A 27,649-nucleotide genomic window follows, 5' to 3' on the forward strand; every position below is an offset into this window, starting at 1 on the left:
ACTAAAAAATATTTTAGTGTGTTCTTGTGAATATTTGCTATAAAAATGCTTCTCTTCAGGTGATTAGTAATATGCTAGACCTCAATTGTATTATCCTAGAAAGAGATTTCTTGCTCAGAATATATATATTTTTATGTGTGTGTGTTTACAATCTATTTAACACAATTATGTGTGCATACATATATATATTTGTAGGCACATAGACATTTACTTAAAGCTATTCCATAGGTTACTCTTCAGTAAAGGAGGAGCTCTGTGTAGATTAACTAGGCTCATTTTGTTATACTTGAAGCAACAGATTGAGAAGTAGGAGGGCAGAAGTTTGACCTAGCATCTTATCCCGAAATAGTGATGTTACTGTGCCAGTAAGTATACAGTAACATAAAATTAGACAAGTAAGATGCAGATTCTTCCCCTGAGCATTAGAGAATCGGAAAAATATTTTCTTCCCAAATAAAATCCCTTTGCTCTACTATTTCCCATAGTGTTTCTCACTGCTTCATGTTTAAAATATTTGAAAGTTAGACATACATCTCTTGTATTATCACAACATTTGTTAGTAATTAGATGTGAGAGCTTCTGTTCCAGTAATATTTTTTCTAATTTGCTTTTATTTTTCCAAGCACAAAGCTTAATTATTTAAGGAATAAAATTTGCATATTGATTGATCGAATACAGTTTTAAGAATTACTTCATATATATCGTTTGTAAAAAATCTCTTAAAGTGTTCTATGAAACAAGTATTATGATACATTTAATCTCTTAAGATTATTTAGAGACATGAGCCTTATCATATTTTTAAAATACCTATTTAATGGTAATGGTGCCTTTTGTTTGCAATCGAAGTACAGTATTACATATTTTCAATTCTGATGCTAAATTTTAATTGGTAATTTCTACAATATTTTAGGTATTTATTTTGGACAGAGTGGGGACAGACTCCTTGCATAGGCAGGGCACACTTAGATGGGTCTGAGAAGGTTGTGCTTGTGAGCCTGGGGATTGCATGGCCTAATGGGATTTCCATCGACTATGAGGTTAGTTCCTCTATCTTCCAGTATATGTTAAAATGTACAGTATATGTAATGTTCATTAAAGCCAGCTAGTCTTCCACTTTGATGTAATCTTAATAACACTTAATTAAATACTTGGACAAGACTGTTGATGTTTCCTTTAAAATTAATCTTTAGGAAAATAAATTATATTGGTGTGATGCTCGTACCGACAAGATAGAAAGAATTGACCTTGAGAGTGGAGGGAATCGGGAGATTGTGCTGTCAGGGAGCAATGTGGATATGTTTTCAGTTGCGGTGTTTGGAGCTTACATCTACTGGTCTGACAGGTAATTTATTTTTCATAAGTATTTGAGTTTCAAAATGTTGTTTCGGTGCCAGGTTCTTCACCTCTGTAGGATTAGCCATTCTTTAGCAAGGTCACAGAATGGATCGCAGAAACCTATTCAATTTCCAAAGAAAGGGCGTTTCTGATGCTGAAAGCTATAGCATATATGTGTCATAGATAAGAACAGGTTTCTTCACCTTCTGTTAGGTGAGCACTCCACTGCCTTTCAGTCGTTTGTTTAGTGTGAATTAGCTGAGGATTGTTGATGAGACATCTTCAACTTTTTTGGCAGAGCACATGCAAATGGCTCTATTAGAAGAGGCCACAAGAATGAGGCCACGGATGCTGTGACCATGAGGACTGGCCTTGGAATAAACCTGAAGGAAGTGAAAGTCTTTAATAGAGCACGAGAGAAAGGTTGGCTGTTCTTAAGGATGCTATTAATTGTTTTAATATCACCTGCTACTTTTTATGTATATTAAAGCATAACAAAAGTTAAGTAATCACTGATTTTATCTCCACTTTTTATTCTTGAAGTATTTTTTTTAAGCTAATATTAATGTACCAAAGAAATCATATAGTACAAATTCTACTAAAATTCTTCTGAGTGTTCTGAGGAGAGAATCTAAAACCAAAACATATCCTATCATTCCAAGCTTGATGGGTTTTGGTTTTAAAAAAAGCAAAAAAACAGTCTTAGGAATGAAGGGGACCTTGAACTGTGCTTTAAAGAGCAGTAATCTCAGGCAGTCTCAGATTTCCATTGGAAAGCGAACCAGAATTTTTTTTCACAGCTAGAAATTCCCAGCCTGTGTGTCTCAAATATTTATTTCCTGAAATTACTTGGGTTTGAGTCCTAGGTTTTTTTGTGTGGGAAGAGACCTTGTAAATAATCAGGTTTCCTTTATATTCAATTTGTTTAGCAAATTCAAGAGACAAAAGTTATGTACTCTCTGAGATTTATGGTATTGATGGTTAAATTTTATTTTCTACTACTTGACTAAGAATAATCTTGCTTTTAGCTGTCTTTTTCCTCCTAAAATTCTGGTTTTGAAAAGACCTTGAAAAACTTGTTTCAGTGAGCAAAGATGGTTAGAAGTCTACCAAAAATGATGATGATTTTCTCACAACAAACTGCTACCAGGCCATCCAGACAAAACTTCTATAAATATGTACAAAAAAAAAAAAAATAAATTTACTGTAATACAAAAACTTTTTAATACAAATATATCTCTGGTGTTGGTAGCACCCAAAAGTTGCTTTGTTCACAGCGTTACATACCTGAAGATCTTGTTTCTTTTGTATACATCTTTCCTAAATAACTGCATTAAATATGACATATAAAATAAATCTGCATTTTTGAAAGAAAACATATTTAACAATCATTAAGAAAAACATGTCTTTTCATATTTTTTAAGGGAATTTTAAATAGTTTTGAAAAAAATTACTTTGCAAACATATGCATATTAATTTTACTAAGAAGTTCTGCATGTAATTTCATAGTATTGTGGGCATCATATTTTGTGGATAAAAATAAAAGCCACACAAAAATTTATTGTTTATTTTAACTAGGCTAGAAATAGTTAATGTCTGCTTGCTTGGAAGGGCTTTTTGTTATAGAATTAGGAAAATAGAACAATGGGATAAAACAGTGCTTCTTTACATGTAATGATTTTTATTGATAGCTTTAAAGACTTGATCACATTAGGAATAGGATAAACAGTTACTGAGGCTAAAAATATTTTGATGTTAGTTGGAAAACATAACTGAATGATTTTTTTAATCGTTTTTCAAATTTTACTAGGGTACAAATGATTAATGTCTTTGGGAGGGGATATCAGTGAGCCAGAAGGACAAAAGGGAAAAAACAGGTGAAAAATGTTTTTGGAATGTTTTTCTATATTACACTATTATATATATTTTTTTAAGTTTGTTGAACTTGAAATGTGAACACTGTTTAAAAAAAAAAAAGTGATTAGCTAGTTTCCTGACTTTCTATTATTAAAACAAAAAACAACAACAAAAAAGAAGCCCAAACAAAAAAACAACCTGTGCTGATTGTGATTAATGATTTTTTTCAAACACCTGTTTTACCCTTTCCGATGAGTCAGTCCTGCAGTGCTATTCGCAAGCAGATTCCTATCCGTCAGTACTATTTTAGATGTGTGCAAGGACGTGACCTAACTACACTGGTTTCAAAACTCGCCATTTTTAAAGATATCTACAGGTGGCGAACCATGGAGGCATTGAAGTTTTCAGAGAGAGATTTTAGAAGCTTGATGATCTTTTTCGTGTATTTTTCTTTCTCTTCTCAACCTCTCATCCTTCCAAACAGATATTAACTTTTCTAGCCTAATAAAACTTTAAAAGAATCTTTAAAACAAACCAAATGTAAAAATCAATACAGCTAAATCTCCAAATGTTTTTACGTAACTATAGAGGAGTATATCTCATGTAATTTTGTCTAGGAACACAAAATTCAACATTTCTAATTTTAAGAGCAAGTTAGCTCTCATCTCCCATTATTTTTTCTTAAAAGTATCTTCAACTTGAAATGTAGCCGTTAGAAAATACTATCAACAGTACTTTCAGACACTACATATTCCCTGGCAATTATTATGTTTTTTTAACTGAAAACAGTCTATTTAAAAAGTTTTTTTTCTTCTTTTTCACTATGCGAAAAACTTTCAGAAATGGGAAAATTACTATATTGAAAGAGCTGAGTTGTTATATGGAAAGTGCTGTCAGAAACAGAAACTAAATTTTCTAAAATAACTATAATAGTAATTCATACATACTCCTAAAAAAGACAAAGGAAAATAGCTCATAATTATTGACAATTACTGTAATTTTAAATATTGCTTGCAACAAGTATAGTTTAAGTCACTGAAGTTACTAATTTGACAATGATTTCTTAATGGTATGCATTTGTCAGGGCGTAAGTTTTTAAAGTCAGGGTTTGAAGAAAATTAGAACAAAATGGTAGGAAATGCCTTTATTAAAAAGAGGGAACTGAACTGACATAGTTTTGTACCTGTCAATAAGTATGTTTTAATTTTGATATAGATTTTCTAAGAACAGTACTGTATTCTGATGGTATCTAAATTTGACTTATTACCAGTAACAGGTGTTTTAAAAAAAAAATTTTTTTCAAAGCACTTGAAACAGTCTCTAAGTCTTCAGCTGATTATGGAGGAATAACCCATTTTTCTAATTTTCTATTAATAAAATATATATTCTTGTGAATTGGAAAGGACGTTAATTATATTTGCTCATTAATTGTATTCTTTAAAACTGTCTTTAGGTTGTGTTTAAAGTTACATTCTTTACTATTTTGGCCTTTGTTTTACTTGTGAATATTGTAGAAACAGTTTTAAGGGAAGAATTCTTAGAATACATAAAACTACATTTTAAGTTAGGTAAGTGTTATATTATAAGAGATAGATTAGATTTCTTTTTTTTATAGGTACTAATGTTTGTGCCAAGAATAATGGTGGATGTCATCAACTTTGCCTTTATCGGGGAAATGCACGGAGAACATGTGCTTGTGCACATGGCTATCTTGCAGAGGATGGAATTTCTTGCCTGAGACATGAAGGTTACCTGTTGTACTCGGGAAGGACAATATTGAAAAGTATACATCTTTCAGATGAAACCAACTTAAATTCACCAGTAAGGCCATATGAAAATCCAGAGTACTTCAAAAACGTGATAGCTCTTGCTTTTGACTACAGTCTGAAAGGAAGAGGTACAAATCGCATATTCTTCAGTGATGCACACTTTGGTAATATACAAGTTATTAAAGACAACTGGGCTGGCAGAAAAGTGCTAATTGAAAGTAAGTAAGAAAATTATTTCCCCAAATACATATTTTAACTCAATAAACTTTATTAGGTGAAAAGTTGGTAATTGCTTGACTTCATAGAGTAAAAAATGTCGATAAAGTTTTACCATACTTAAGTATATAACCATTGTTGTATTTTATCCCTATAAAATACCTTTAAACCTTATCTTTAAAATTACAAGTTCAAAAAATTTCTTTTGTAACAATCTTACAATGCATGAAGCATATTACTAAAAAACAGACGTGATAATGACAGTGCTGAATTTGTATTACTGTGATTTTAAGGAGCTTTACTGTTGAAACAAAACCTCATTGTGCAATGCTTAGAAATGAAAGAAGTCCCCTTATCCCACAAACCTATTGGTTGTTTATTTTCTAGTTAGTGGGAGTGAACTACTGTGAGATACCTCTGCTGACATAACTGTTCCTCAGTATAACATATTAGGACCCTGTCCAGTGTATCCAGTTGAATCACCCTTCTTGTAGTGAGCCCAAGTGGCTTGTTCTCAGTGATAAAGAGGCAAATTCCAACCTACAAAATTGATTGGTTTTAGTAGATGCTTACTCAGTAGCTTTGCATGTTTACTATGCCTTCATTCACCATGCTAGTAGGAGGAGCTGTATGAAACTTGACATTTTTTTAGCCTCTGAATACTTGAAGCTTGGCACTGCTGTCAAGGAATTGCCACCAGTATCATCACCAAAGTCTTCAAGACAAGACACAAATCATGTTTTACAGCTGAGGCATTGATAAAATCTTCTGAGGATCTGGCACTGAAATCTTTGTCAACAAAGTCTAACATAACTTTAATGCAAGGTATATGTAAAAAGTTATCATGGTTTACCATGGTAAAATTAGAATTCAAGGAAAATCTGAATGCGAGTGTGCAAGAAATATATCCTTAATGCTAAACATCCAAAAATCTGTGCTACAGAAATTTGAATTCTGGAAACTTTTGCTGTCTTTCATTTCTGTTCCAATTTAATTGTTCTAAAATATGCAGTAAACCTCATTTGTCTGTAGTCAGTTATCAGATGCATATATTTACTATCTTTATTCTTTTCCTTGTCATTTTTGAGTACTGTCTGGTTTTTTTGGCGGCTGCAGTTCATTTCAGTAACTGTTTTCCAAAATGTCTGAAATGTTGTATAGTTTTTGCCCCTTTTGTTGTGGATAATTCTCATCTGAATTTCTGATGTTGTATGTTACATTGCCTATGTTATGTTGCTACATTTAGCTGTTTGTTTCAGTCAAACAGTTTAATAACGAGACTAAAGAAAGACATTAGGAAAAGTGGAAGTATATTTGATGTGAAACATATCACTCTTTGCTGTTGCATGTTAATGGAAACATTTTTAGAAAAGAAAGAAGTTAAACAGCTGCAAACTGATGAAATATTATTCTACAACTGACATTGGATAATTGTATTATTATATACCTCCGCACTGTGGTTCTAGGAGGGTGTTTGTGGTCATGAAAACTGTTGACACTAATGAATGGAAAAGCATTTTTCAAATACGATACACGACCCTTTTTTTACTTCGAGTTTTTATGTGTGCATATTTTAGAGGAATTATTAATATCTGTATTAAGATATGGTAAAGAGAAACTAAGCAATGTTGTCACGATCTTCTCATTACTCCCAGGAAAGCATTAAAACCTAGGGATTCAGAGTTGAGATTAGCCATACAAGAAACACAAAAAGCTCACAGAAATGCACAGAGGTGACGTACAAGCACTATTTTAACTCTGGTGTTACAGGAAGAGATTAAAAGTGTTACATGAAAAGCTACTGGAAATTTTTACATTTCAAACAGACAAATAGGAGAAAGAAATACTGATGAAGCACCAATGCAGATACAAATTGGTTTTTAAAAGAACAATGAAGTATTCCTCATTACGTTATAATAGGTTGTTGTACAAGAGCTAAAGACATTCTATAAAGCATAGTGGAGAATTACAGTTTTAAGAAAGTGTTAGGAAGTGTTTCTGCTTGTAATCTTAATATGCCTGATTTCATTTTTCATTAGCAGAGTCAGCACTCTGAATAATTGAATGCCAGATGAAATTTTGTATCCTTGCAAATAAATTTACTATATATGCTTGGGATGTATTTGTGAACTATGGTGTTTGTTTTCTAGAAATGCTTCAGTTTTTTCATTGCAAGAGAGAAGGGATATCACATCCCAGTATGTGTTAGTTTATTGTTCTCCTTCATGTGTTTTAAACCCTTTTTCTGTATGTTGAGTCATTCATTTTAAACTGGTATTTTTGTACTACATATCCTTACTTTCAACAGTTTTCTCATGATTTTCTTTCACTGTAAACAGGAGGCAGTTCATGAGGCTGCTTGATATAGTAGAAGTATTTGACCAACAGTGATACCTGTAAAGGAATAAGTAGTGGTAAGAGTGGTTGACACCAGTGTTTCCATTCACTGGAAGATGTAAAATTCTGAAGTTTTCTGACTGCCATGTTAACTATATGTGATTACACAGAAATTATTAAATGGAATCCAGCTGAGAGATTTTAGTAATAGTGTTTCATTGCAGGATTAGAAAATAACATTTTTGACATTCGTTTTGCTATCTTTTTCCTCCATAATTATTGCACATCTGTTGCAAGTTTTAATTATTAGGAAGAGATTCAAAACCACATTGGAAATATCTAGAGTGGTTGTAACAATACTACAACCCCTTCCTACCTCATTAAGTTGAAGTCTACAAATCATGCAAACCTTTACTCAATATTTGACTGAAATAGAGAAAATAGAGTACGTTATATACAAGATACTATTGTCCCAGGTTTTTAGTTCACTGAATGTAGATCTACTCATAAAGAATCTGTTAGCAGATGGATTTCTACCTCTCTAGAATCAGATATGTCACTCAAATCTAACACATTTGTGAACTTTTCTGCACACTAAAACCAGAGTTAAGATATATAAAGAGCCCTTTGTTAAACAGGTTCACTCAAAACAGATTTACAACTCACGAGCAACCCATTATCTAACATGTTTTTAGTTCACTGAGAACAGATTTACTACCCAGAAACAACCCATTATCTAACATGTTTCCAGTTCACTGAAAACAGATTTACAACCCATACGCAAGCTATTATCTAACATAGTTCCGACTCACTGAATATTGATTTAGATTTCATAAACAACCCATTATCTGACAAATTTTCACCTCACTGAACAGATTTGCAACTCATAAACAACCCATTAGCTAACACATTTTCGACTCGGGGAAAGTAGATTTACAGCATATAAACAACTTTATCTAACTTGTTCCAGTTCACTAAGAGCAGATTCAAAACTCACCAAGAACCCAGTACCTGGTAGGGTTGTGTCTTTAGCAGGAAGAAACAATGACAACAACAACAAAACAGTATAGCATCTGGGTAGTATGCCATACCCTCACACCTTTATTTTTTGTGCAGCATAGGTTTTTAGAGTGCATTCTTTCTTATCCCTGAACTGTGCTGATGAAATGAGCATTATTTCCATTAATTAGTCAGTAGGGACTTTTTCTTTCTTATTTTTATAAGAAACTTTATAGGGTTAATCTTTCTTGACTGCCAGTTTTTAAAAAATTACCTTGTTCATGGCTGTACTTTCCAACAAATATTCTTTTGGGTGATGAATTATCTAATCATTCAGTATCGCTCATGATTTTATTGCTATAGCATCATGTACAGTTTAATCCAATCTGCAAAAATTTTTTCAATTACCTTATTGATGCAGCAGTACCTATTTTAAGTATGTTGTGACATGACTACCATCTGTATCATGTGTTTTGATCTCAATCTTTCATTCTCAAAAGAGAGTAAGAGGTTACATTTTATTGTCTTTCTTGCTTTAAGTACACACTTTGAGAAGTATTAGACTATGAAGGAATAACTAGGTACTTACTGTGGAGGTACCACCCACCCACTAATTTCTTTGTAACCTTTTGCTTTTTAGTTGTAAAGATCAGCCTTACAGTTCACTTTACACAGGTGAGACTGCTTTATGAAGCTTTATAAACCATTAAGGTTTATAATGAGAACCTTCATGACGTTGCTGTTTTTCATTGTCAATGGTATTCCTTTGTAAAACAAAGCACAATCACAGGGCTTATATCTGGAAAATTCATGTTCTCTCTCTATATATATACTTTCTCTGTATGTTTGAGGAATTATGCAGGATTCAGACTGCAAAAAGGAGTATTTTTTCATTTCACATAAGCTTTCTGGAGTTTTTGATTGTGAGAACCAGTGCCTCGACAAATCAAATCCTAATTCATTTGGTAGTCTAGAGGAGATCCAGGGAGAATTACATACACTTTGGAAGTTGTTTTTCATTTAATTTTAGCCCCCAGTGGGCTGTAGGCTTTGTAGAAAATTGAAAGAAGGCATTAAATACAAGAGGAGGTACAAAGGGTAACAAATTTACATGAAAGTGACACTGAGTTTAAATCAATATATTGGGATGGCCATCTCCAAATAATGATTACAATTTCTGTTCAGCCGTACCAGAACTAGACCTTCTAACTGTTGCCAGTTCTGGCAGAATTTATTCCTGAAAACATAGGTTAAAATGAGGTAATGGAGCAGTATACGAAAAAGAGGTATCAGGAGCAGTTAAAGGCACAGAGTTATGTAAGGAGGTATTTGGAAATCTGACTTGTTCAAAATCTCTACAGGTTATCAGTTTCATTTGGAACAATAGGGTCTAATCTCTCAAAGGGAGCCTGAGGAGAATTGTACTCTTATTTTCTTTGTCATTAATCACTTCTAGACAGAACAACACTATTATTTTGAACTTCTGAGATAGTTTCTGTAGTATTTAAACTGGAATATCTACAGTTTCTGTATTATTTATACTGGAAGCCATTTTGAAGGCAGTCTCATAAACATGTATGAAGTACTTGAGAACTTTATAGATCTGAATAGACCTATCTTCCATTTGCAAGTAATTGTAAAGTAGATTGAAACAACTGAAAATGAAAATGTTTCAATGGAAGCAAGCATCTATTTGATATATGAGATTTTTAATATTATATGCTTATCCCCTCTCATACCACATCTCCCACTGACTGTTTGTTTTGTCAACTGATAAATGGCAAGTTTTAACTTTTAACTTTTAATGCTGTCATGATCTAAATAGAGATTTCTTCTACATGGAATTAGAGGTTGCAGTTAGACTCAGAGAAAGTCCATGAAAGATAGTGTATTACTCACAAAGTAGATTCTTTGTGGTTTTGATGGAGCAAACAACTAATGGGAGCCTTAATTAAATTAAAATTATGAGACCAGTATGCTAAACTTTTTTGTTTCCTGTTACACATAAGATGATTACCACTGTGGATTGACCCATTAAGCCAAAAATACATTATATTGGATGGGATAAACGTATGAGTTTTTCTTCTGTAATATCCAAAATTAAGCCCTAATTCGCAAACCATCTGCTAAACTTGTCTTCTTTACTTTGGCATCCTTCCTTCTCTGCCTGCCTAGAAGCAGAGTGCCAGAGGAGCGTCTGTTTTCCTTCTTCTTTCCCTGGTGAATGTGACATTGTGTATCAGCAGCTCAAAGTGTAAAATTTCTATTGAGCGAGAACTGAGAGAAGACCATCTTAAACCATCTCTCTGATAAACCATCTGTGTGAGCTATATTCCATCCCAGTAAATATGCAAATTAAGATTAGCTTCAGACAGTGGATGACATGCTAGTTTATGACTAATTTGCAGTGGGAAACAAGAAACTGCCTCATAGCATTTCTGGAGACTGCTTCTGGTTGTCCTAAGTTTTTTCAAAGCTTATGTTTATACAACGAAGACTTTTTTTTTTTTTTTGAAACAAAGTCAGTTTCTAAGCTAATGTTGCAGTCTCCTTTTTTTATTGTCATAGGTAGAAGTCATTAACTAAAACCTAAGCCTGCTTTCGGTGTATCTGTAGAAAAACAGTGCAGAGTTAAAGTAGGTTTAACGTAGTGGTACAACACAAGACAGAAGACCAATGAAGAAGTTGGAAACTAAAGAAGAGAGAGGAGAAAAAAAGGGGGAGGAAAGACAAAAGAAAGCAAATGAGAAAGAGGAAAAAGTATTAAGATGAAGTACTGTCAATGAGCTGATTTTTTTTCCTGCCTGTGTAAACAATGGCAGTGAACCATTTTGCCAGTGTAACGTCTTTCACAGCATGAAAGGAAGTGTTATGTGAAAAAACGCTCCTTCTGTTTTGAACTTTAGGCACTACTGTCTGCAGAAGGCAAAAATCTTTTCAGTGCTAACATAAAGTGTCAGATTCTGTGATGTATTGTAAGGCTTTTTACAGTCTGAGTCTTTCAAAGGTGTTCGAATGTGTGCTACTATTCTTTCTAACTAAATGAGTCCAATTTAACTGTCAAAAAGGCATTTATGTTCCCATTTCTCTTACAGAGCATTAAATTTCGTACATTATATCAGATCCCTTTAGTTTTGGAGCTTTCTTCTCCAGGAAAGAAATTTTTAATCTGTTAAAAATAAATACTTCAATATTGTTGCTTTTCATTTCATAAATGAAGTAGATTCATTATAATTGTATATGTTGGAATGTAGGTCCAGTGCTTTTCCCTTTTTGAAGGAGGGAAAGTGAGAGGCTATTGTTAAGTCTAGGACATTTAAGTAGTAAAAATTGAAATTTATTATTACAACTGCAACCTTTTTAGTGAAAAACAAAGTGTTTGGTTTATCACTATATTTTGTTTCTGGATGTGGCTGCATATTATGATTAGAGAGTAAAATTTATGAGCTGTTGCTACAGGTGGATAAAGTTTACTAACTTTACATTAAGCAGGTGTTCTTCTAGAAATATGTATTTTTGCACATTTCATGCTTTGTTTAGCTGTTCCTGGTTTGAAACTCCAAAATGTATTCATGACAGGAGCTGACATACACTGATCTTTTAGTTCAATATGTCCTGAGCATTCCCAACGTCAATATTCGGGAAAGGTGCTTCTGCCTATTAAACTTGAGATTATTCATGAAGAATTAATACTGTTTGTGACTGCTTCAACTTTCCACGTTGCCCTTAAATTTTTATTGGTGTAAATATTTGCTGATGTAAATTTTTATGTCAGCAGCTGTGCCTTGGTTGCATAAAATGCAAAACTGTATTTGGTGAATTGTCAAGAAAAAGCTGTAGAGGAACATCTCTTGACATTTCTCCTTTGCTTTATTCTAGAAAGTAATGTGATCCAGCAAATATTACTAGATTATTAGGCTATTCTAGCATTAAGGCTTCAAATATCTCTATACTTCAACAGTAATAATAAAAATGTGTGATTATACAAATTTATTAGAAGGCTTATTAGCCTTAGGGTAGTCACTCTAATGGTATTGATTTAAAGGCGGTAAGGCTAAGTAGTAATTTTTTTTTGAGCATCTATATGTAATGCATAAAAAGATAATGTGGGCTCTTGTAATTAGGAAAAAAATTCTTCTGTGATAATTGTTCAGGTTTTTTAAAACCTAATAAAACATTTCCATCTCTATATGTTAGCTTTCCATTCTAAATATCTGTCTTGGTTTTAAAGCCTCTTTTACATGGATACTTTAACTATATTGAAGTTACGATATTTTAACACTCGTTAACTGGTGGTGATACATTGAACTATATTGGGAGGCTTCCAGTTTACAATTATACAAAATACTATTGTTTTTCTAAATTGTTGAGTTGCCTATACTTCCTTAAATATATGATGTATTGTTATTCCTTTGCTACATTGTTCCTGGCTGACCTGTCACTAAACCTAAGACAGTCACTAAACCTAAGACAGTGACTAAGACAGTCACTAAACCTAATCAAGGAGTAAGTTATATCTAGGATAATAGAGGACAGAATATCGCAGGTTTACATCTCTCTTGATGTGGTTTTCTTCAGTGAGCTGTCAGGGAACAACTGTGGAAGGGCTATGGCCATTGTTGGGAAAAAAAGTAATAGGAGGTAGATACAGATTTTGTTGTGAAAAACTGTTGGTTATTTTTTCCCCCCACGATAAAAGGGCTAAATCATTCTTTGAAGAAAGATATTGTGGTCCACAACAATGTAGATATAGAATTAAATACATAATTGTTGTATTTGGTAACATAAACCAGACTTGATTTTTAAATGCTAATCATCACAGCAAGTTATGATGATACTATCTACTGTGGCTTGATTAATGTGCTTTTTAAATGCTGTTAACTGGGAGCCAAAAAGAAGCCCATCATTTATTCATATGTAAGGATAGTTCTGGAACAAGCTTACTGTTTTCAAAGTCATTTTTTTCATTGTTTTAAAGAGTGGATTACTTGTTCCATGTATATACAGTTTAAAATAACCAAAAAGTTAGTGGTGGTGTTTCTATTCTCTCATTGTGAGTTTCTGAGCTCATCTGTTTGATCCAGAAGTAAATTAACCTGTGTAGTGAAATATAGAAAAACCGCCAGTGCTGGTAGGGGACGAAAAGAAAAAAAGGAAAATTCAAATAATCTAAAATTGAAATGCTGCTATGAATTATTTATTTTTTGGTGTGCAACTTTTACCGAGCTCTGCCTGAATAACTGAAAATGTTTGTAAGAGTGAATAACATATTTCTGTCAGTCTCCGTAATGAAATTAAAACAAAAAGTTCCAGAAACACTGAACGACTCGCTTATTGATCCTCTCAGGATGAGCTTTTCCTTCTGGTATCTCTGTCCTATTTACATCATCAGCACTCTATAAGTTACAACCTCGTATTAGTGAGCGTGCAGGTATTCACAGAGTGTTGATAGGTCACCTACTCTCAAAGTCCAGCCTTGCCAAAAGGTGCAGACCTTCCTTGTCTAGCTTCAAACTGGGCTTTATCAGTGTTGTGCCATAGGTACGTTGAATCAGTATCTGATGCACTTGATTGAACAGAAATATCATCCATCTATTAGCTATTGTTCAGTTGGCTGCCTAGTTCGTATGAGTATGGTTAAAGTCATCAACTGCAAGTTAGGTTCATGGTCTTTTTCATGCTAAATTTTGATGTTTCCTACTCTGAATAGTCTCATCAGGTGTTTTGTATAGACCTTCATAAGTTCACTGATGGACTATAAATATCCTACTACTTAGGCATCTACCTATCTTTCACAATGTACTTATTTCACAGATATATAGTAATTACATGCAGTATTTTATATTTCTTCATTTACATAGACTAAAGCAATATAATAAATCCAGAAAGATATTTACCTGGTAGTTTCTTTTTGCTGAATGTATTGGAAGTGTTTCTTGACCAATTATCCAGTATTTATATTTTCATTTTTAGTAGCACATAGGCTGAATTTTTAATTGTCAATAGGAAGACACCAAACATTTTTGTTAGATGTGAGATTTCTGTATTATACTTTTTATAAAAAAACAAAGTTGGTTTTTTTTCTGGATTCTGAAAGGATTTTATTTGTCTTTAGATTATTCCCAACAAATGTGCATTCTTTCCAGTACTGGCTACTGCAGTAAATTTGAAGGAATAATAAGGTTACGTCCATGGAGATCTTTATAGTGTCTTGAACTTAGGCTAGTTGTTGCCTTGACGAACCCAAAGCTTTTGTTTATACTATCTTACTGCATTTAATAATCTTTAATGTGTAATAGCGTATAGCACGGTTTTGTATTTTGGAGGTACAAAGAAATGACACAGATGTTTGTTGATTTATGGTATAATTTTAGCAAACTTTACATGTGCTCTAAAATAAAATAATAGTCTTAGGCAAATAGGACATTGAAATATTTGGTTATTACAGTTCAGAATTGTTTATGCCATATATGATATTTAACATTTCTGTTATGACAGAATATATGATGGCCTTGTTTCACATGTGACTGACAGAAGCAATTAAGATATTAGATCACCCTCTAATTTTTGAGACAAATGGAACTCATTTTACCTTTTTTTTATTACAACTTCTTATTGTCTTAGAGTTTTGTTTAGCAAAAGGCTTCCTGCTTTATAGTATTTGAAGAGCAAATTAGGATAAAGAATTACTTAAAGTTCTAATTGTGCAGTCAGTTAGATATGTGAACATAAACCCTTTTCTTCAGGTGCTTTATTGCTTGTGAGGCATTCTTTTCACCTCAGATCAAATGGTGACCACCTGTTACCTATCACTGTAATCTTACACAAACAGGTTGACAGAAAGCAGTATCATCTCTTGTGACCAGTCTGGTATAATAACTGACAAACTGTATCCTGAAAGGTAAATTGTGAAAGCCAATTCAGAGAATGAATAAAGATCAAGCAGGTGTTTAATGTTAAGTACCTTCTCCAAAGTTGTTCTGATATCAAAGTGCTGTTTATACTCAGTTTTATTACTTTGATGGCTTTTCAGTTGTTCTTGCTTTACAACTTTGCTGAAGAAATGGAGTTGGTAAAAATATCAAATTAAAGGAAAAAGGTAATTGAACTGGTACAACTGGAAAAGTTTTGATTGTAAACTTTCTAGAGAATTTTAAAAGTAGAAGATAGGAGATAAAAGTCTAGGAAACTGAGAAATACGTTACCAAAAGTCAGTGGCAACAACTATTGGATAATTTCAACTCTATGTCCTTTAGTATTTTTATTTTCTGTTTGCAGTAATGAGGGAGCTCTAATCTGAGTTCTTCAGTTATTGATTTGTTGCTTGTCTGTTCCCTAGGAAAGTCAGATGAAGATCAGCGTGACAATATTTATAGGCTGCATCTCATCTGTGGGATGCAATCCATCTTCGTTAAGTTCAGTAAAAGTGATAGATAGCATTTGGCAACGTAATGATGTGATCACTCTACCATTGCCTTTGTAAATCATAAGCTGTTGCATTCTCTTGTGTAGATATTTAATCAGTTATACACCCCATTACTGATTTAATTCAGAATGTCAGTGGCAGGTGAATAATGTGAGTATTTGTATATTAATATCATATTGTATTAATGTTCCTTTCTTTTAAGTATGCTATTCATGTGAAAATCATAAACTGGTGCTTCATGGCTAGAATAAATTTAATCAGTGCTGTAGGCATCTAATGCCATCAGTGTTTTAATTCAATATGTCAGTGAAACAAATGTGTTTCTTTTCATTTCCAGTTTCTTTATGCTTTACTAATTCAGAATATTATGTGATGCTGTGAAAATACGAAGCTGAAAGTAAACAAATTGCTAGTTTTCATCCTGTCAGTAGATTTTGGGACTGAATTCCCCAACTGTAGCACTAGATAGGATGAGTATTTCTGATACATTTTAAAGTAACTGAATATCTAATGATAAATTAACTTTGAAAAAAAAAAAGTGCCTTAGAATATTCCTTAATGAAGTGTGAAATAAGTAAATATAAAATAATATCAATGCAAACTGGTAATGGTATAGAGTGCAGTGGCTTTGGAATCTTCTCCAATGTCCTGTCTTTGGCAAGATGAAGTTGCTAGAAGGTTTTAGTTCTAAGGAACCACCTGAAAGTGGCTAGAGGACCATTTCTAGGACTATTTCTGTCCTCAGTTGGCACCTATTTTATCATTGATAAAAGGATTTTTTTTGAATTTTGGATTCTTCACTAACTTATAAAACAAAAAGTTTATTTTAACCTGGAAACAGTATAAATTAATGAAAAATATTGTATTAGCACTGGTGACTTATTATACTGAAGATTTGCCTGAGTGGTGTACTGGTGGTACTTGATCCAGCTCATACAACATGCTAATAAGAACCAAGTTAGTTGTATTTTCCATTGTAAGAATTTATCTAAATATTGGATCACTTTAGCACCTACTCTGTAAGTCCTATGCTGTAGACTTTAAAACCACCTTACCTACAGATTTGTAAAAGTATTAAATGATTCTCTTCTGTATTGGTGGAATTCTCAATTCTGTAAGTAAGGAATATGATAAAACTGAAAGTTTATTGGCAAATAAAAGAGAGTGCTTGGTATAAAACCTTCAGAATTTATACTTTTGGTGGAACTAAGCAACTGCAGTTGGTATGTTTGCAGCAGACAGTTTTATGTTTACTTAGTGGGGGTTTTTGTCTTACATCAAGGCAATTGAAATCGTCTGAATTTTTTTTTTTAAAGAAAACCTTTTTTTTTTTCCTTTGAATTTTTGTGTTTCTGATGTTTCTGAAACCATTATCATCCACAGGCTTGTCACCTGAGCTTTTTGATAGTTTCAGATTTAATTTGCTTGAAGATGCGATCATCTAATAAGGAGCTCTCTCTTCTTCTTTAAAAAGCATATATACATCAAGCAGTTCCTGAAGTTTTATTTGTGATAAAACATTTCCTTAATTGGATATCAGATACTTGATTTCAGGCAGCTTTCAGAGCATGATTCTGTTGCCAGCTTGTTTTCAGGTTTTGTTTGTTTGTTTTTTCTTTTTGATCACAGTCTTAATCTTTGAAATTCCCATTAAGATAGAGAGTTCTTGGGTTTTTTTTATCTTGGCTTCTTTATTTTCTTTTAAAGTTGTTGCTGCTGTTCACTTTTAAATAAAATGTTTTATTAATTGCTTTGTTTTAGTTCTGCTCCACTCAGAACATATGTATATATGGTAAAGTTTTTCAAAACTGCACATATAGTTATTTTATTAAAACAAGAGGAAGATACATTTTTCATCTGTATGCTGAATGTTTGCTCATCTCCATATATGGCATAACCTTCCATGACTGTTTTATAAAAGTCTAGAAATCACCATTTTATAAATAGCAATATTGAATTAAACCTTCTTCTGTCACCACTTACAGACCTTAATATGGAGTTGCAGTATGATGTGTTGGTCCAGTTTAAGAATGTGAAGCTATACTTTCTGATATCCGTAGAAAAATTTAGTTGTTCTTTTAAGTATAGGAATTACAAGATGTGTAGGTTTACCTGTATTTGAAGAGCCCATATCTAAGTTGTACAGACTTCTGTCCATGGGAATGATCCCTGGGCCCAGACCAGGGAGCAGAGTGGTTCATACATGCAGTGCTTTGCCTGATACCTCTGGGATGATTTGGGCAGTCCAAGTTTCCTTTGAATCTTGTGTTGTGTTTCTCTGGCTCTGAGAAATTATCATTATTTTTTGGATTCCTTCTGTTTCATGCTGCCTAAAATTGTGTGCTAGCCATATGTCAGTCCAAAGTGTGATATTTTGATGTTACAATGTCAAGGATATTTTTTATATGTCCTGAAGCATGGTTTGAGAAAGTTAAGTTGTGTTTGAGATGTGGATATTTCAGTGGTTGGGAGGTCTCTATAGGCAAAAGGAACAAAACCTGATGTGATCTTATTTATACTCCCCAAAGAGTTGTTATGTTTTGTTTTTTTTCAGAAAGAGTAGCAATTTTTTGCCAGAATACATCAGTTAAATCTCAGAAGGAATTAGTTGTTTTGTTCTAGAGGTTACCCTGGTATAAAGTAACATGCATGTGGTGTGGGTGCTCGAGAGTGCAAGACCCAAGAATGAACCAACTGACTTTCTCAGTTCATAGTACAGCCAGACATACCCAGAAACTGCATAAACCATAGTTGATAATAAGCCTGCATTCAGGCGTGTTGTAACTGGTTTTAAAATACTTCAGTAGGTGTTTGCATGTCTCTGTCACGATGTTTGAAAGAACTGGTTATATTTGATTTCAGTTGGTGATTTCCGAAACAAAAAAAATAAAACTTTTGCTATATGTCAATGTGTTTCATGCTTAAAATTCAAAATAAATTAATAAAGCAACTAAATATTGCATTCAAAGAAAGAATAAGTGTAACCCATTCATCTTAGTGAAAACCAGAATTCTTATCAAAAGGGTCATCTTTGCATGCTCAAAAGTGTTTTATAATTTTCAAGTTGCCTTCAATGCCATTTTTAAAGATAAACTCAGTTTGCTTTTTTAAGGTACTGAAAAGTGAGCTGAAGATATCTTTTTTTTTAAAAAAAACAAAATCTCCTTCATAACTAGGAAAACCATATATTCACCTCCCTTTAAGGAGTGTTATCTAATTTATTTTTTCTATTCTTTCTTCTTTATGACAAGTCACTGAGACTTCTCTACAGGTATGTCATGAAAATATAGTCAGAAGATCTCCAAATGCTTTAGAAAGAGAAATATGAAGAACTGATAAATAAGTATTTGTCTCATAGTATCGATTTAGTGTTAGCACTTTCAGTGTAATCAGACTTATTTGGGGATTTTCTGTTCTGTGCATATGAATTGCATGGTAAAAATCACATCTTCCAGCAAGCCAAATGTAAACTGTAATAACCAGCGTAACGTAATCCTTATTGTGTTTGTAGATTTTTGTCTTCTGTAGCTCATTAATAAACTACCTGAACCTTCTGGTCTAAAATTATTTGTTTCTAACAAAATAGTAAGTGAAGTAATTAACGTACGTTTCTGCAGTAATTCAAAAATAACGTTAGGAAATAGTTACTCGTGTTTCTTAGTCTGTCACTTTAATATATTGGAATCAGATAAAATTTATCTTTTTGGGATATTAAATATAGGCTTTAGCTACTTATTTGTATTTGCTTTTGTTTCTAGCTTACAGTTTTTTATGTAGAAAAAAAGAGTGTGGTACTGTGGCTTATTAAAAATGATGTATTGATACTGAGACCATCAGAGTTGGTCTTTTTTCAGTATTTTTCAGGTGTTTAAAAACAGGATACTTTGATCTCTATTAATGTAATGTGTATCTGTGTTAGAAAATACACAGAAAGGTAATGCTAAATGATACGAGTAATTATTGAAAACATGTCCAAGACTTGGCTTAAATGATGTTTGAAGTTGTGACTAAATTATTGCTGTCTTGAATAAATGCTTATTATTTCTGGGGCACTGTAATAAAAATATTATTTTAATGAGTGTTAGAATTGACAAATACAGTGCAGGGATATTAACGGTGCTCTTGTTTTTGATGTTTTTTTATTTAAATTTATGAAAAAATAAGACTAGTTTGATTCCAATAAAAAAATTAATAGCTGAAACAATAAAAGAATCGACAGAGTCAATAGGCTGAAGTAGCCAGACTCTGTGATTCTGCAAGATCAACTTTGAGGAAAAAGAAAAACAAATATCTTGTTAAAAGGAGTTTTATTTGCTCTGTGTAACCATGTCTTCCAGATGTTGGGTCAGTGGAGGGACTTGCTTATCATAGAGCTTGGGACACTCTCTATTGGACCAGTTCAACCACATCCTCCATCACGAGACATACTGTTGACCAGAGACGTCGGGGAGCTTTCAACCGGGAAGCAGTAATAACAATGTCTGAAGACGATCATCCACATGTGTTAGCTCTAGACGAATGTCAGAAGTATGTATTATATCTTTCTTAACAGCTTTTAATTTTTGCCTAATGTCCAGAATACAGTGGCATTTCGTTGTTTCACAGTCAACTAATACAAAAACCTATGAAGGTGAAGTAGATTTCTTTGTTTAGGAGCCAAATGTTAGTATTAATTTTTTTTTAAGCCATTGCAGACTTAGGATGCAACATTTTGCGTGTTTTTATGTTTCAGATCAAATAATCATTACATTTTCATGAAATGTTAAAAAAATCAAGCTGGTTTTAAGAAAAGTTAGCTAAATGCAGATTATCAAGAGCAATCATTTTACTGATTTCATTTGTCAGACATATTACTCTCGTTGCTTAAATAAAAGTAAAATTAATTTAAGCATTTACAAAAAGGAATCTGAGTTTCTTATGCAGCAAATTGATAGACCTATGTGTTTATCACAAAAATCAGTGTTGTATAAAATTACATAACAAAAGATGTACATTTGCGGTGCTTGTGGACAGCATCTTGGAAAGAAGTCTAATTTAGTTCCCCTCCTGCCACTCTCAAGAAAACTGTGTTTCCTAGTAAGGTAATAGGAGGGTTTATATTTCCACTTCAACTTCTTGCTAATAAGTGTCTTACAAATTTGGGTTACTTTAATCTTCTCTGTTAATTCTGGAAGAAAGGCGACCTGCTTTTTCTGCTTCTTGTAACTGTCCCCCCTTTGGGGAGGCTAGGCTACATTTCTACCCTATTAAGTCCTATTTTTAATTTGTGATAGCTACACATACAATGTTGCATGGGTAGTCAAGGAGGTTATTTCCACGTGTGACTTCACATACAGTTTATGCAAACTACGAGTTTATGCTGTATTTTAAAATACGATTTATCTAGGTATCGTAAATAAACGAACTAAATACTGATGGAGATTGCAATGAGATGATGGGCAGGTTCTCATCAGTGTATAAATTACATCCACAGCTCATACCATAACATTTTGTCCACCATTGTTTAACAGTAACGGGCCAATTGAGCCTCCTGTAGAGCATATTAAGGTCACTTGATTCCACATTATCAACCTTCTGCACACCAGTCCTTTGGTCTGTATCACAGTTCTAATATGGGAAAAGCTGCAAATTCATTTCAATGTTAGAAATTACTAATATACACATTAGCAGAATCAAGTTTATATCATTACACAGCTTATCTCTCTCTCTAATGGTATATTGGTATAGAAACATGATCAGAATTGAACAGACCTGTGAAGAGGAAAAAAAAATCTGTACTAGTATACAAGTTAATGAACTAGGAAGCTGCTGTAATTTATAGGATGTTGGCTATTACATTTTCTTATTCACCACTGATTATCACAATTACTTATAGATGCCATTCATAATTGTGAAGGCATATGTTTTTTCTGTTGCTCATTTTATAGAGAATTAAATTATAAAATGTATCTTATGGTTTTGTTTATTATTTTGATTTTAATACAGCTTAATGTTTTGGACTAATTGGAATGAGCAGCTCCCAAGCATCATGAGATCTACCCTCTCAGGCAAAAATGCACAGGTTATCATTAGTACAGATATTCTGACACCAAATGGACTTACCATTGATCATAGGGCGGAGAAACTTTACTTTTCAGATGGCAGCTTGGGAAAAATTGAGAGATGTGAATATGATGGATCACAAAGATATGTAAGTAAAAAAAAAAATCCGAAACGTATTCATTGTAAATCTGTTTGTTTGCATTTTTTAGCATCTTTAAAGTGAAAATGTTACAGGAAGATCATTAGTTGCCTAAGTCTCTCCTAGTATTAGTTGTATATTAGATTTAAAACTGAAACACTTCTGAACTACAAGTAATGCTCTGTTTACTCAACACATTCCTGTTTCTGGATGACCTTCTGGAGATGCAAACCCTTACCACAAAATCTGTTTGCATTAGTATTGAACCTGAAGCATCACTGTCCTAAATGATGTGTATCAGCTTGAAAAAAAATTTAGAACTTCAGTGGAAGGGGTAGAGAAATATTCTGCTTTACATAGGAAGATTACAGTTTTCCTTCCAGTACCAAACTTTTCTGAATGCACTAGAATTATTTTTGTGTAATGCTTGAGTGGTAGTCTACAGATCTTATTTTTTTCTTTTCTAACTCTACATTTTCAGATATATTCAACTACACTCCATTACTCTTTTATCATAAGACATTTTGGCCCTTGAGTGCTCTATTAGTTTCAGCTCAAGAAGACCTTTTGCTTGGAATATGCTGAAGGCAGTTGATCTGTGCTCACGATTTTGTTGCATGTTTAGCTCTACATTTTTCAGATTTCATGAAGTCTTCCTTCTGGGGATTTTGTACCTCCCAAAGTGCATGATAAAATGAATGAAGGGCATGTTCTGGCTTGTATTTTCAATTCCCAAGTCTACAAGATAATGTTTGGTACATCATCTCATTTTCATATCTATTAATGTAAAAAAAAAATCCTTCATATACTGTATAAAAACTTTGAATCTTTTTGCATCTTAAATGAAAATTACAAGTTTTTCTGGAATCTTATCCAGGAGAAGTTCCACATACTTAATTTAGACGAAATTTCCTTATGAGAGCCAAGCTTGTAACAGCGGAAGTAAAATCAGCATGACTAGACATATAGTTTTGCATCTTTTCCATTCTCCTTTTGTTTTCATTTGTATAAATTAACTGCAGCTGATTAATGTTTTCAGATGCAGTCACTATATCAGAAACTGGACAAACCAAAGCTATATGGATTCTAAATTATACAATCTCTGTCTGTATATATTTACTGTGAAAACTGTTTAACTTTCTGGGGTTTTTTGCTCAGTGAATCCACATGTGTATCTGAGAGTAACATATAGAAGACAGTTTGGTGGTTTTCTATGGGTTTTTGGTTTGTTTTGATTTGTCATTTGGGAGATAAAAATGGAATTACTATCTTTCCTTCTATTACATAGTTCCTTAGTTTTTATCCTTTAATTGTATCTTGATTCTAAATGTTATACAAAATCTGTGCTTACTTTCTATTTAAATTTGGGTCATACTTTCAAATTATTCATATCATTTAGATCTGTATATCCTTCAGTTACTGCTGCATCTTTTTTGAGATAGTGTAATAGAACAGTACATGGTGTTCCAGATATACATGTAATAGATCAATATTGAAACATGTAACAGCTCAACAGTATTTGCAGAATTGTTTATTAGTCTATCTCTTACATTACTGAATAGAAGCAATCAAAAGTTTTAACTGGGTAGTATGCAATGACCTTGGAGTTCCTACTTAAATTACAGAAGGTTATAACTAGTTCAAATGTTCTCTGCTTGGTTTCTGCCATTTGATTTTTTTTTCTTAAATCCTGCTTCATTCATTAGTTCTCCTAAAATATATCCAGTCTTATCTGTTCATATTCCTGACTGATTTGAATAATTATGTATCTGGAAAGTACCTCAGTTTGCTGTCTGCCACAATGGAGCATTTTTCAAATGGAATCTTGAGGGACTTGTTACCATCTTAAAATACAGATATAGGAAATACAGGTAGAGGAAATTACCCGTTTTTCTCATACTTGTCAGCTTTCTTGGCTATTTCCTTTGTAGAACTTTGATCACAATTTGAAAGTTCTACTATATTACCTCATCCTCCTCTTGACTTCCTGTCCGTTATCTTCTATTTTTTTTTGTCATTTTTAAAGTACATTAGAGGATTTTTTTGGATATTATTCCATCACATGATTTGTTCATCTACATTATTATAATTGTAAATTACAAATTTCTGTCTTGAAGTAAGGTTCATTGGTCAATTAAAAATGCCTACTTAAAAGACCCATGCAAGTTTTATTTCTTTCACAAGTAGGAACTTGTGCTAATACTTCATTGTGTTTGCCTGCAAGTTTATTGCAAATTTGGACACTTATTCTTAAGTTCCTGGAGCTTAAGCATGCGCATAAATAGTTATATACATGCCATTTTATTCCAGTGATTTGCTTTGCTTAAATATGTTACCATCTCTATCTATGAAGTTACTTGTCTATGTTGCTACTATTTTTGTCACATTTATTAGGGAAAAGAGAAAAATATCTCATTTAGATCATCAACAGTAAATAATGTAAAATCAATTTCTTTTAACTTATATACTTTAGTCAGTTGTTTTCTCTGAAAATAGCTCTTTCTAGATTGGATATTCTTTTGTTCCTCTTCTAGGTCAAAAGGGAATCTTAAATTCTTTTCTTATTTCTATTCAGTTAGAATTAATATTTTTTTCCCTATTCATTTTGTGTTAGTTTCCACTTTCTGATGTATATATCTGTCTTGTACTGCTGTTTCTTTTCTATTTTGCTATCATGTTTAGTTTTACTTTCCTGATCTTGTTTTCCTTAAGGTTTTGAATAAGCTGTCAGTTAAGTACAAGGTAATTAGTAGGTTATGTGGAAGCAGTTTGACTTTGTCTGTGCAGAGGATATAACAAAATACACATCACAAACGAAACGGGAGATGACACAACTTAGTTGCAGAAACTGTTACTAAATCCCACCTTTTTATCAGACCTCTGACTTTCAGTTTACATCAAGACAAACAGGTCATTCAGTTTTCTCAGCCATTGAACGCTGAAACTTTCCTTCTAATTTTTGTGGTATATTGCCTCTTGGTTTGGCTTGGTGTCATTTTAAATCTTCTTCCTCATTACAGTAAACAAAAAAGCTCCTGAAAGCAATAAGCTGAGCCCAGCATGCTCTTCTGAAGGCTTTTTGGGAAGCTCTATTGTGTTACCTATACTGCTGTTGGTTGTCATACACCAATACTTGTTTTGGGAGAATCAACTAACTGTGGTCAAGAATACTGATCTGAGTTCTCACATGCTGTTGTGTGTGTTTCCTGGGTTCTGAAGGCACATTTCCTGCATTAGTTAGATGGGGATTGTCATACCAGGAAAAAAAAGAAACACCAGGCTGCTCCATTCAAATCTGCACTTAAACTGTACTGGCCTCACTCTCACTAGCAGCACTTCAGCAGAGTTGCTCATTGCTGTGTAGAGGTATTATTACCAATATAAGAATGCCAGAATCCAACCAGGAAATTGTATTATTGATCTAGTGAAATAATATTTCCAGGACAGTTGGTTTTCTTCATTCATATGCTGTCCAGCTTGACAGGATCTCTGGTTTCTCTCACATTACGATAATGCAAGTAATAATCATTTCACTGTTCTGGTATTCTGAGATTCTTTAGGGTGTTCCACCAAGGTCCTGCCATCAACCACCCCTCAAAAATTGTTTCAACAGATTATCTTTTTCCATAGTATCTCTGCTTCATTGCTTTCTAGTTTCACTGAGGTTAACAAAGGTGGAAATTGTATAGTAGAACATGAAATGCTAATGTGGTAATGTAATGAATTTTCTTCCAGAGGGCAGCTTCTTTCTTCATTCTACTCACCACAATAATCTAGTACAACGGATGGGTAGAAAATAATTTAGCAGTATTGAATTGACTCTTTTAAGTGGATTGTAAGAGTTTATTGACTTTGTGTTAAGCTGATATTTTAATACTAGTATATGATTGCTGGAGTACTCTTTCAAGTTTGGAAGAATTTTTTTTACTTTTGTTCCTTTTTATTACTTAAAAGATATACGGCGGGAGGTTAACACTTATTGTTCTACTCTGTCAGATTTTCCTGTTTGAAAAATGGAAGTGACAATCACTTTTTTTTACAATCTCTTCCCCTTTCTCTTCCATATTTGCTCCTGCCCTTAGTTGGATTTAATGTTGTGGCCACAGCTGTTTTTAGCTGCTTAGTGCTTTAATTAGAACATTTTGTTCAAGAACGCAGAGACTGAGCCAACAGCAAATAAAGCTGATTTTATGTTTTGGACTTACTTTTCCAACAAATTGTGAACTATTTTGATTTTTTTCCTTTTCTTCTTCAGCGTTGAGTGTTCTGTAACATCTTACATATTGAGAACCTAGAAATACAGTTACTTTCCTGTAAACAGAAGTATGATTATTTTCTAATATCCAGATTGGAATGTTTTGGTCTCAGTTATGGTTTTGTAGGCCTACATGTACGATTGTTAAAATCAATATGGTTTTAGAGGTGTCTCCAGTAATTATAACTCATGTAATTGCAACTTTCCAGTAATTATAACTTTCAATTTCTAGTATATATGTTTTTATTCTGTTGGAATTCTGTATTTAAGCAATTAAACAAGTTCTGAAGTTGGTGTTCAACTTCTGTTGTCTTCAGTAACATTTTATCAGATCTGTTCTTCAAACTACTAAATGCGGAAATGGAAGTTAAAAGTTTGGCTGTGCATTTATGAAAGGTTTGGCTTTATGATTGACATCTAAAATTACTTTTCAGACATGTCATTATATTTATTTATAGTACAGAACAGCAGAGTAATTTTGTTCAATTCTTGGAAGATATTCATGATGACATCAGTGTTGCCTTGAGAAGTGACTGAATAATTCACTAAAGCAGGATAAAAGTGAGATTGGCCAAGGTAGCCAGAACAGAGATAAATCATGTAAAATACTAACAATTAGCAATTTAGAAAGTCTAATATCATTAAAATCAGAATGTGCTAAAAAGTCTTAGAAAAGATTCTCACTAAGGTCTGAACATAACCAGTTACAGAAAGATGCAGGTCCTGAATGTGATTCTGAGTTGAAGAATCACGTTGCTGTGTGCTCTATATACTAATAAATAATCAGATGTGAAAACTAACCTGAAGGAAAATAATGTCAACTAGAAGGCAGATATTTTAATAAGCTTGGATGATTATCTAGGGAAAAAAAACAAAAATTGAGCCTACTCTCCATAGAGAAATTACTTCAATTTCTACTGCTTCCCTGTGATTTTATTAAATGGCACTAGAAGCAATAATAGTAGAGAAACAAGAAGTGGTGGTAAAAGTTGATACTGTTAGCACAAAATGCACTGTTTACCACCTAGACATGTAAGTTCATCATGTTTTGCCTCTCCTATTCCTCCTATTATGATAGTTTATTGTTGAGTTCCAGGCTTTTTAACCAATTCATTCTTTTTGGTTTGGAAAGCAGCTAAAATAGTGTAGATGATCTTGGAAATTAATGGTACTAGAAGTGAAGTTGTGGTGAATTCTTTTATTTTCTCTGTCCAGGAATGTAAATATATTAGTTGTAGCGGGAATGTTCTATTCTTGATTCTTTTCTCTTGCAA

General features: G+C 33.0%; 1 protein-coding gene across 1 annotated transcript in view; it reads left to right on the top strand.

The window, feature by feature from the left end:
* LRP1B (low density lipoprotein receptor-related protein 1B) overlaps nt 1-27,649 on the top strand; it is a gene marked incomplete at its 3' end in the record, with an annotated part of 167,099 nt that overhangs the window by 29,940 nt on the left and 109,510 nt on the right. The window contains exons 8-13 of the mRNA XM_009708817.1: nt 911-1,037; nt 1,191-1,342; nt 1,634-1,758; nt 4,808-5,179; nt 20,277-20,466; nt 21,925-22,129. Coding sequence (XP_009707119.1) covers nt 911-1,037; nt 1,191-1,342; nt 1,634-1,758; nt 4,808-5,179; nt 20,277-20,466; nt 21,925-22,129 — 1,171 coding nt within the window. The remainder of the gene's footprint in view (nt 1-910; nt 1,038-1,190; nt 1,343-1,633; nt 1,759-4,807; nt 5,180-20,276; nt 20,467-21,924; nt 22,130-27,649) is intronic.

The sequence above is a fragment of the Cariama cristata genome, unplaced genomic scaffold (assembly GCF_000690535.1).
Source record: "Cariama cristata isolate BGI_N322 unplaced genomic scaffold, ASM69053v1 scaffold951, whole genome shotgun sequence".
Taxonomy (NCBI): Eukaryota; Metazoa; Chordata; class Aves; order Cariamiformes; family Cariamidae; genus Cariama; species Cariama cristata.